This window comes from Molossus molossus, unplaced genomic scaffold (genome assembly GCF_014108415.1).
Source record: "Molossus molossus isolate mMolMol1 unplaced genomic scaffold, mMolMol1.p scaffold_m16_p_11, whole genome shotgun sequence".
Classification (NCBI taxonomy): domain Eukaryota; kingdom Metazoa; phylum Chordata; class Mammalia; order Chiroptera; family Molossidae; genus Molossus; species Molossus molossus.
This window is the reverse complement of record NW_023425346.1, coordinates 40109939-40121950: the sequence shown is the minus strand read 5'-3', so window position 1 is coordinate 40121950 and position 12012 is coordinate 40109939. Positions and strand designations below refer to the sequence as shown.

Here is a 12012-nt window from a genome sequence, read left to right as displayed (position 1 = left end):
TATAGAATTGTATGCCTGCAACCTATAAAATTTTATTAACCAATGCCACCCCAATAAATACAATTAAAAATAAAATAAAACAGAAAATATAGAAGATGTTCTAGGAGCAGATAAGAAAGAAGTTCAAACTTATGGGGTCTGAAAGCCTATGGCGAGCGTTCTGAGGTGATTCTCACCTGGTCTTAAAAGATATGCGACAAATGGATACCCCACTACCGATGCCAATGTTATTCTACTTTACTTTTTAGTTCTGATCTTTGGTCAGTTATTGGGGTACCTTAAAAATCGCCTTCTGAGCATATCTATTGCCAAAAGAAGTAGTCAAACTGATACATCTCTCAGGGGACTGTTCATTGTCATTGATTAAAAGGATGCAAATAATCTCCATCTGGTTGAAATTAAACTTTACTTTTGCAGCCATATACATATATGTACATAATGTGACTTACTATACAAGATTGCAAGCCCTCCTCCACCCACCTCCCACCTCCTAAGTGTGTCGGCATTAGAAGAACCCCCTGGGCAGCACCAACTCAGAGAGCATGGTGCTCCCTCAATGTGACACCGACACCGTGCCTCCCAGAGAGTCTAACTGAATAGAAGGGTGGGCAGGGTGTGGGCAAGTCCTCGTCAAAGTCACACAAAAGGATGACCTTGACATTCTGAACTCAAGTCTAAATTCCATGGTTACTAATTCCTCAGCTTCTTAGGTAAATATAAAAATAAAATAAAATATATAGCCTCCTCAAAATACATTTTCCTAAAAGAAAAAATAATTGCTAGATGGTGATCCAATGATTTGTGATTTCTGAAGAAAAATGAGAATCTCTCTTTGCATTACTGAGGGTTTTCCTTTGAAAATAAACATGTGATTATATTTCAAGATAAAATCCACAAACATAGGCAAACATAAGCCTCTCATCCTACTCTGTGGTGCACTGAGACCATGTAGGGGCAACAAAGAAGTATGATCATATTTCCCAAAGGGTTGCTTTTTAATATAGACCTATGTCACACTGACACTTTTTTCAGTAAATATTTTGAAAGCATATGATCAATTTCTGTCACTTGTCCAACACCTAAAGTGCCTGACACCATTCTAACATGAATTTCTGGACTGGTTTTGAAACAGTGACTGGTAACCCATGGCTGATCTATTTTGATGTGAGCTTCATTAATGCTGCATATGAAACTCCAAATGTCACAGCCCAGGAGTTTTAAATGTTTAATTATTAGACTGAGTTCTAAAACAAAATTTGAATTCAATTTAATAACTGTATGAAATTCTTATAGGATAAATTAATTTCTTAGGAGAAAGGGGTTTTACAGAATCATTCTGTAATGATTTGAGCACCTGGATGAGAACTAGATGAAAATGCCACAAATAATGTGTAACATCAACATTGCAACTTGAACTACACACCTGCAGGGAAGAACTGAGCTGCCCAGTTATGATGTCGGTCACACAATCCAAGCCGCTGTTTGATGAAGCGGGAGCTGAGGAGCTGAGGCTGTTGCTGGTACCCCACCAGAACACCATGGGGCAAGTTGATCTGGTCACATTCAAGTCTGTCCAGAGGTGTCACACAGACCACAGCAGCTAGAAAACAACACCATTACTGAGCAGATGGTTTATCTTTTTTTTTTTTTTTTTTTTTTGTACATGCCCCTAGCGGGAACCGAACCCGGGATTCTCTGGTCCATAGGCCGATGCTCCAATCACTGAGCCAAACTGGCCAGGGCAGCTTATCTTTTGTATAGAAATGTTAGCTAAACATCCCAATGTCCCTAGCACATGATTATGTGATATTTTCCCTGTCACATACATGCAACCCAGGGAACACGCTAGCCTTCTGTATAACTCATATATCCATGGACTCTCACCAAACACTCCATCTAAATAAGTGAATGGAAATAATTTCAGGCTCTCTCTGTTCTCCTTTCCCCCACAATTGGCTGGATTAGGGAGAGCTTTGTGTTCAGGTCAAGAACAAGAAGAGATCCTTGCCATTCAAGACACACAAACCAGCAGCTGTCTATCTTATTTCCAGTTAGACAAGGCTCTTCTTGCCTGATACAACCGGAGAGCTGCCATTATTCCTAGGTGACTGACATTGTACTCCTTGGTGCGATGTATTGTTTGCCTGCTGCGGACCGGCCCGTGGACCTATAAGGCCCGTGAAATCAATACCAGCTAACACCACACACCTCACCAAATTAGCCTGAACAAATATAGAGGGCTAACTTTTAAGTTAATAATTTTGTATTGTCCTCGAATGATGTTGTAAATATCCAAATGGCCCTTGGCAGAAAAAAGGTTCCCCATCCCTGCAAATATATGAATGCTGACCTCAGGAAATGCCACCAAAGAGGAGTATTGACCCTCATGAAATCTGAGAGGAGAAATTAAATGAAATACTTAAGTATAAGAATCAACTCCATGAAGGAACAAATTTATTGGCATTTAGTTTCTAAAGAATGGGAATAACATCCTATAATAGATGCAAACATAGGGGAAAAGAACAGACTCTTTTGCTAAAAAAAAAAAAAAAAAAATTGTAACTCATTTTTGAAAAGTCACCATGATGGCAGTGTCTTTGGTTTGTTTCATCAAGATCCAGAGAGAAAAGGTGGGTCTCCTACAAACTCTTTATTGTCAGTTTTACATGAAATCTTTGATTTCGAGGAATGTGGTCATGCACAATGGAATCAGAGTCCAGCAGTCTGAACTGATAGTGTAACAATCTCTATCTTCACCCGCAGCATTTGAAAAAGGATTTCAGGGTTTATGGGATGCGATGTGGCTACATTAACAAGCTTTGAGGGCTGGAGATAAAGCTGGGCTGGAGGGTAATATTCATTTCTTTAACCTCTCCACTATTTCAGACTTCTTTATGAGATCTGGATTTGGGAAGGAGGAATGAATTGTATTTGTAATAGATGCTATCTTTTCAGTTTGGTTTTGTTCTTGCTGTCCTCATAGCTGTACCATGAGCTAGCTATTATTTTTTATCCCCTTTTGACAGATGATGAAATGAGGGTTTGGGGAGGTCAGACAAATGGCCCAGTATGGACAGTTAGTAAATACCCAACAAATTCCCAGCTTCCTAAACTACTCAGAAGAGTTCTCTCCTTTCCACCCTCCTATCACCTGAGCGGGCACATGGCAAACATTAGGCAGATCTGCCCTGACCTGCTGGTCAAACGAACCTTCATGTTTAGTGAAGGGAAAAGGAATGAAAATATTCAACGTGAGTTAAGCCAAATATTTCATCATCTAGGGCTCTATTTATTCAGAACTTGGTTGTAAAGCAAGTTGGCAAAACAGGTAAACAAACAAATGGAAGGGCTAGAAACGTCCCCCGCTTTTCAAGTCAATGATCAGCAAGTCTGCGAAGCCTGGCCTGGGCTAGTGGAGAGGGGAAATATTGCAAGTTTTCCTTTAATCCTTCCCTGGGAAGAAGGATAAAAGGAAACCCCTGCTCCGTACTTGGCACGGAGTGGGAGCTGACTGAACATCTTCTCTGGAGATTTCGAGGGTGATGCCAAAGATGGAAAAGAACAGGTCACAGCAGTCTCAGTGGTGTTTTCTTGACCCTAGGGGCCCCATTAGCAAGCAGCCCATAATAATCTTGTCACCTAAAATTACTATTTCCATGAGCAATTAAAGGGGACTAATTGCCCAACACGGTTTGTCAAAATTAAGCCTGACAACTTTGCCACCATAATCCCCAGACTGGGCAGGGAGGGTGGCTCCTGTGGAGGGACACTTTGTGACCTCGCTACCACCAAGGAAGTTGTCAGTAGCTGACATCAGGCTGCAGCGTGCTGGGAGCACACCCCAGTATGAACATGGCGCTCAAGGCCTCGGCTGCACCAGGAACTCAGCAGTTAGCAGCTCTTTGGGATCATGTATGGTCCCTTTGAGAATCCAATGAAAGTTGTCATTGGAATCTCTTTCACAAACACACACATATGCATATACGCACAAAATATCTGTGTATGATTTCAGGGGGTTCAGGACTCCTGAAGGCCACCCATGAATCCTTAGGAATCCATGGACCCCTGCCTCAGCCCCAACTCTCTGATTCGGAGTGGACTTCCCCGTGAACTGTAGGCAAAGGCAGCAAGTCCAGCCACAGATTCCCCTGTGGACAACTGGGTCTCAGAAAACGGCAAAGCAACGCAGGTGAGCTGGGGACTCCCCAGCCTGGCTCTATGCCAGCTCCTCTTCCTCTTCTCCTGGCCCCTTCCATGGCCCCTCACTCCTCACGCTTTGGGTTTGGTGAGCAGACCCCACCTTCACTCCCCGTGCGCTGGTATAGAGAGCATGGGAGTCTCAGCAGCCACAGCCTGTGCACTGGCTCTGCCTCCCCGGAGACAGCAGTCTCGGGTGGTTGGCTGTGATCTGTAACTAAGTGGAGAACATTCCTATTTGAAGGGGCTGATCAAAGCGAAGCAGCATAGAAACAATCTGTTCTTCTCAATTGGTGTATCTCAAAATGTGCTCCACCAGCCTCCATCGGCACTGGAGCTTGTTAGTAATGCAGGATTGAGGCTCTCTCCCTGATATGCAGAGTTAGGGGTGAGAGGTGAGGGAAAGCGGTGAATCTGCACTTTGTTTATTTATTTTTATCCTCACATTAGAGTATGTTTATTGATTTTAGAGGGAGTGGAAGAAAGAGGGAGAGAGAAACATTGATGTAAGAGACAAACATCAATCAGTTGCCTCTAGTACGAGCCCTGACTGGGGATGAAACCTGCAACTTAGGTATGTACTCTGACCAGAATTTGAATCCACAGCCTTTTTGTGTACCAGATGATGCTTCAACCAACTGAGCCACACAGCCAGGGTGTGAATCTGCATTAAATAAAACCTTCCTAGTTAAGTTATTTGCATATTAATATTTGAGAACTATTGCTTTAATGACTTTAAGCTCTATCCTGAATCAAGTTACAATAAATGTACAAACCTGGACCCTAGTACTTTAGGTTTCCAAAGAAATGCAGCATTAGGCGGAACTAAGATTTAGCTCTATCAAGAATTGTCCCATATCTTTTATAATAACATAGCTGATAATTTCACTTAAATTTAACCTTTGGATAAAGTTTTTATGGTAAACCTCAAACGCTTTCTTTTATTAGATAATGAGTGCTCTGTAATTCAGTGTGTTTCCATTTTCAACTTGGCCTCCAGAAAACTCAGAACTAAATAGAAGTATTTAGATTTAGTACGGCCCTCCCAGGAAGCCTCTTTGATATCAGAAATCCCCAGCTGCTCCCTTAAATATATGCTTCTTATTATCTTTACCTTGCTAAAATTATAGAAAACGTTCATCTTTTATTGGAAGCTGCTGGTAATGCCTTTTTGAAAGAGGAGTACGAGTAATCTGTCAATAGGTAACTATGTTTCTCTTTTACACCTTACGGGGCAGTGGGGGCAGTCGGGGTGAGAAGACAGGAGATCTCAGTTCTAGGCCCCCTCTGTTTTGATCTTACTGTTTCCTTAGGCCTTGTTCCATTCTCTGAGAAAGGAGCAGGGTGGATTTCAGAGGTCCCCCCAAGTCCACACCCGCAGCTTCTGTGCCTCACCGCATGTTGGTGTGAGGACCATGCTGTCATCTCCAGGAGTTCCAGCAGGGCCGTGGGGGCTTGAACATCTGCTAGATGCTGGATGCTGGACCAAGCAGAGATGTGTCAGGATGGGCAGAGGATGGAGTCGGGTGTGCTGGGGTGGGGGTTCCAGCGGGGGAACCCAGGACGCCTCACTGGGGCAGAGCAGGGGAGAGGTGGGTCACAGGTAATGCCAACCACACAAAGGGTTGAGTCCGTGGCCCTAACTGTCTCTCTAATGGGTGGTGTTCTGGTAAGGGGCAGGGAGGAGTGGAATATAGCGTAGGAGAGTAGAATTAAAATGAATCAAAATTATGGATACTGACCTTGATTAAAACTCTGTAAAGCCCAAGAAAGTAAAAAGAAACCATTTTGTTCAATCTTGTCTTTGTAAAAGGAATAAATGAATTACTAACCATTTATACCTGATTTCCCAGGCACAATGACTAATTTTCTCAGCAAATAATCGCTGTGCATATCACTGAATACTTATCAATGTAATGCTTTGATCCCAACACTAACACTCTTGGTACATACGCAGCCCTCGGGTTTTGCTTCCTAAAGTAGCATAATTTTTAAAATAAAAACATCTGCTTTTTGGCTCTTCTGAAGAGAGACTATGAGCCTTGTGTATGGTGGGAAGCTGCTGGGAAGAGGCCTCAGAGCGTGAGCAGGGGGGCCTTGAAGAGGACAGAGCCGGGTTCAAATTTCAGCTCAGCTACTTTTAAACTCTGCGGACTGTGAGAACGTCTCTGAGCCCATTTCTTCTTCTCTCGTGGGGGTGAAGAGAGCCGCAGCTGGCTGCCTCGCACCCTCGTGTGAATCCATTTCAAAACCCCGGGTTTTCTCCACTTCAGAGTTAAGAAATGTTCCAGCTCTAGACTGGATATAATCTTTAATCCTTGTAATATCTTTTTCACTTTGTCGGTGATCACCATGCGGGTCCCAAAGCCCAGTGTCCTTCATTGCTGGGACCAGCAGAAGAATATAAATGGGATTAAAGTCAAGATTCTGTTTCCTTTCATTAAACTCTAATAAAGTAATATTACGAAGACTGAATGTATCCCCCAAGTTACCAGTATCTCTCAAAAGAAATAACACTGAATTCTTCCTTTACCTTAAAGAAAACCACTGTGATTGCTGCAAACGCCAATGACAGAGAAGATTTAAGCAGAACCTAATCTTAAATATTAGGTTTTATATATTGCCATGCAACCAAGCGTGTGTCAAAAGGCAGCATTGTGTTTTAAAAATGGATACCAACTGAACATACTTCTCACGGGTTCACGGTGCAAAAGGATTATCATCTTCAATCAGAATGTGAAAGGCGCAATTAAAGTAGATTTTGCTCTAAGAGAGGGACGGATGTATGCATATTATAAATCACAGGTGAACGCGTTTACGAAGCGTTGTGCAGGGGTTTCCGGTACTCTGAGGGTTCACCTTTCAGTGCAGAATAATGCTGGGAGTGCCACCGTTCCCCTCCCAAGTCTTCGTCAGCGCAGCACTGGACCCCGCTATTCCTTTTCAGGATAATGAGATCAGGATAGCGACAGTGACTTGGGGGTGTCTGTGGCCCCATAGCAAGTAGTTTGTCCACCTATGAAATAGCGAGAGATTCGGGGGCTACAAATACAGCAGAAGTATCGCACGAACCTTACAGAGAAAGGGAGGCTTAAATGTGAGGCTTTGTCTCTTCCTACTTAGACAGGTAAGAGGCTCCGAAGTCCTTTAGACAATTCCAAGCCACTAAGGAGGCTGGGGACGAAGGAACCAGTTGAATTTGCTATGGCCATTTTCCACGGTAAATAAGAGTTGAGTAGTCACTCTTCTCACTTGTTTGTTTGTTCATGTAGCAAAAATTTACCGAATGCCCATATGGCAGATATTATTCGAAGTGCTGGAGATATAGCAAGAAAATGACAAACAACATCGTTGTTGTCGTGGTGCTTATATTATAATGGAGAGAGATGCTGAATACATACCTTCATGCACTAATATATGTAAAGTAATATGTAAGTTAATATATAAAGAAACTGAAAATATAGTCTATAGGAGCCAATGCAATGCAGAGAAATGAAATAGAATGAGTGGGCGAGTGAGTAGAATAAATGTGAGGAGGTTTGGTTCAGGTAGTCATTCACGGCTTCTCTGACGAAGTGAGATTTATGGTGAGATCCCTTATTAATCATAAAGATAAGTGGTAATCCATGAGGACCCAAGATCTCCTTGACTCAGGTGGATGCAGGCAGATCTATTTCTGCACTGGCCCAAACTCAGTGAGTGACTCCTCTGAGTTAGGACAATGGGTCTCTAGAAGTTGTTATTTATAAGCTGAAAAATTTAGCCATCATCACTTTAGGAGGAAGTCAGATTGGGTTTAGTCATCTGGTAGTATTTTAAAGGGACAGAAAGGCCATTCGAGAAGACTGCCCGGGGAGGCAGTCGGTTGGGCCCTTGCTAACAGTGGGAGTGGGATGGGGAGAGGGATGGGGAACAGGCTGGGAGGCCCGCTGCAGCCCGGTGAGAACGATTCCCCCTGTCGCTTTCCACTGGTGCATCCCCCCTGGCTTCCTCTACGTGAAAAGAAGGCCCTCTCAGCCCGTCGCCAAGCAAGTTTTTCTGGCTCACACAGAGCTTTTCCAAGCTCCACTGCTGTGGGGGAAAGACGTCGTGAAGTGATGAAAAATGGGAACAGCCCTGGCCGGTTGCTCAGTGGTTAGAGCATCGGCCCGCGGACCAGAGAGTCCTAGGTTTGCTTCCCGCTGAGGGCGCGTATCTCAGTTGCAGTTTGTCACCCGGCCCTGGTTGGGGTCGTGTGGGTGGCAGCCAGTCGATGTGTCTCTCTCACATCGATGTTTCTCTCTCTCTCTTCCTCCCTCTTTCCCTCCTGCTCTATCTGAAGATAAATGCAAAAATGTCCTCGAGTGAGGTTAAAAAAAAAAGTGGGAACGTGGTAGCATCATATGCTTGGGGTTTTTGTCTATGTTCCTGGGGCAGTGTAGCAGAAATTCAGCTTTCAAAACTGTGGAGACTTCACCACAAAGAAACTCAGACAGAAACACTCCAAAGAACTACAGAAGTGCAGAGGGACAGATACAACCTTTAGCACGAATGCTGGCAGCCCAGAGGGGCCTGCTCAACGACAAGCCTGCAGGAGGGGCCTGCAGGAGAGCTGTGGGCAGGCGGAGAGCAGCTACCAACAGCAGCAGGAAAGCAAAACTGCAGCAGGTGGCGGGAACCACAGCCGGCTCGACAGGAAAGAGTCCAGGAGGGCGCCTGCAGGTGGCAGAGGGAGCAAGGTCACAAGGATTGGCAGCAAGGACAGAAAAGTCCTCATCACAGAATAATTTCTCTGAGGTTTTAGCAACATCCTTAAAGAAAGAAAGACTTGGGTCCAGGGCTCACAAGCCTAGAACTCTCTTTGGCTGGTAATCGGTGACTCTTAAAGAACTGATGGTCATAAACAAACTTGTATCAGACTAGCATGTTTGTACACAGGCATTTTATGGTTAACTAAACTGGTTAGTAAATTCTGCTCCACTTGCATATAAGGTAGAGCTGAGACTCAAGTGACCACTTGTTGTTTATATAATTGCAGAAGGACAGATGCTACAGAAACGTGAGGAGCATTTCCTGGAGCAGAAATACCTGAATCCACGTGTTCCTGCAGGTCGTGTGCTAATTAGACTGCTCTTTAGGTCAGGTCAAGCTGCCGCCAGTTGGGGTTCCTACTCTCACTAACTTGTGCAGAGAAAATCAGATGCTATTGTTTCTCTGAAAAGGGGTACTAATGATGACCTTTGAAGAGGACAAAGATGCATTTGCACCTTTCCCTTATGTAGTACAAAGATTTGCTTGTACACGCACTCTGAGAGATGGGAGTAGTTAACAATAGTGGTTCTACAATTAGTCTCTTTTTCTGAACTATAACTTCTTTCTAAAATGTATTTTTAGAAAAGTGACCACATGCAATTTTTTTGTAGTTTTGTATATTCAAATTGATTGACTGTAAGGACAAATAATGACATTAAAATTCCAGAGTGATCAAGCGAAGCATTATTGCACTATAACTCTTTACTGCTTCTCTGAAGGCTTCTTTCCTGGGTGTCAGCACACGAGACGCTCCAGGGGTTCTGCCAGTTTCGCTGGCCGCTCTTCCTTAGCCCCCTGTGCTGATCCCTCACCTCCCTTAATGTTTAACTTCTAACCAGGGACCTTTTCTCATCTGTTTCTAACTCATTCGCTTTGTCATGTTATCGGTTGCATGGGTTTAATCGCCAACTATATGCTGTCAACTCACAATTTTACTCCTCCAGTGCAAACTTCTTCCCTAAACTCCAGGTTCATAAATCCACCTGCTTGCTTAGCCTCCATTTGATGTCCACAGCCCCAAATCCTCACTTAATTTTCTCTCTCCCAACAACTCCATCCTTTCGGTTGTTCGGGCCAAAAGCCTGGATATCATTCTTAGTCCCTGTCTTTTTCTCAACATTCATATCACATTGTCAACAAATCTTATTAGATTTGCCTTCAAAACCTACCTAGAATCAGACTGCTCACCACCTGCCCTGCCCTCACCTGGTCCACCGTCCCTCCCTAGACTGCTGTTTTCCTGAACATCATTGTTGGTGTTTGGGGACTGCGTCCCACTCAGAGCCATTATTTTAGATGGTGCTGTTATGCTGTAGTCTAAGGCTTTCACAGTCAGTTTAATAAAGGATACTTCATTCATTTTGCAGCTTTACTCTCTTCCATTGATAAAATTAAAAGTTTTTTAAAATCTAGAAGATGATTATGAAAACAATTTAAAATCATAAGTAATAGTTATACTGACTAGTGCTCACGAAAATTACATTTGCTTCAATAGATCTTCTTGGTGCTGGTCAGAAGTTGGTGTCTCTCTTGGAATAATTTCACCAAAAATAAAAATGATGCTGCAGCCATACTTGGTTTCTCAATATCACTCTCTGCCAAAAGGGACAAGAGCTTCCTGGAGAAAGGCCTGACTCCAGGGTAGAGGCAAGGAAAATGCACCTTGTGCCTCAGAATCCTGTTGTGCCTGAATGTGACAAAATTCTCAAGAGCTAGTAGGTCTATTGCAAAGGGACAAAAAAAAGCCAACAACAACAACAAAAACTGCAATAGAGGGTGCTCTTCCTAGCCAAATTTGGGATAATTTGAGTATATATATAATTTACACATATACATATATAATATATAAACTTATATATTATATATGTATAATATATACATATATAATTTATAACACATTTATTTGAACAAAATCCACAACACAATAATGACTTGTCCCAATCAAAAAAGGAAAGAAAAAAAAAGAGATAGAGAGAGGCAGAAAGATATATGAGGAAGTACAGCTGTTCTAGCTAATAGACGTAGGAAGAATGATGGAATGAGAAAGCCATTATTTTGTAGCCCATGCTAACATCACTGGGTAAAAGATGGTCACAGGATGTTCACACAGTGCCAAATTATCTATCACTCCAGAAAATCACTTGTTACTTACAAAGAGAAGACTTTAGCTTTTCAATGGAGTGACATGGCAGTGACCACTTGAACCAAGTGACCCAACTCGAAATTACTAATAGTGGAACATCCTCACATTACATCCCCTTGATGCTGTGCAGTGGAAAGTTTACATTCCTCTGAGTGTTCTCACCATACAGCTGTATCTAATCAAATCCCCAGACCCCACTTCCACTGTACCGGAAACATGCAGCATAGACGAGCAAGTAAAACCCCACGGTGGGACACACAGACAGGTCTAGAACATGGATAGTCTACAAGCTAACAGCCAGGACTCTCCACGAAATCTACTGTCTTGAGAAAAAAAGAAAAGTAGGGTGGATATTCTAGATGTAAAGCTTCCAGAGATGTAACAATCAAGTAATATAATGTATAAAGTTAATTTGACATTGGTTAAGAAAAAAATTGACACGAGATACTTTTAGGAAAATTTAAATATAGAATGGATGTTAAGAAACTTATTTTACTTGTTTCAGTCTGTTTTGTTTTAATAATGTAATTGTGGTCATTAGGAGAATATTATTATTCTTAGGAAACGATGCTGAAGTACAAGAGTTCAGTGGCATGATGTTTGCAATTCATTTACAAACGATTAAGGAAGAAAAGCAAATAGGGGTACTTCTTTATACACACACACACACACACACATATAGTATATATTTATAGACTGTGCACAAATGTGGCAAAATATTAAACGTTGTTGAATCTTGGTAAAGGGCATATAGGTATTTATTATGCTACTCTTTTAATTTTTCTATATTACTGAAAATTTTCTAAAATATTGGAAAAAGCAAAAATGTGTGTAAATTGACTTTAAAAACACACTACTTCTCCACTGACGTTTTGTCCTTT

The 12012-nt window shown here is 42.4% G+C and overlaps 1 protein-coding gene across 1 annotated transcript in view; it reads right to left on the bottom strand.

The window, feature by feature from the left end:
• Positions 1-1415: 1415 nt before the first annotated feature.
• Positions 1416-12012, bottom strand: part of UPP2 (uridine phosphorylase 2) — a 29757-nt gene continuing 19160 nt past the window's right edge. Inside the window, 1 exon segment of the mRNA XM_036253327.1 lies at positions 1416-1600. Within this exon segment, the coding sequence (XP_036109220.1) occupies positions 1416-1600 (185 nt within the window).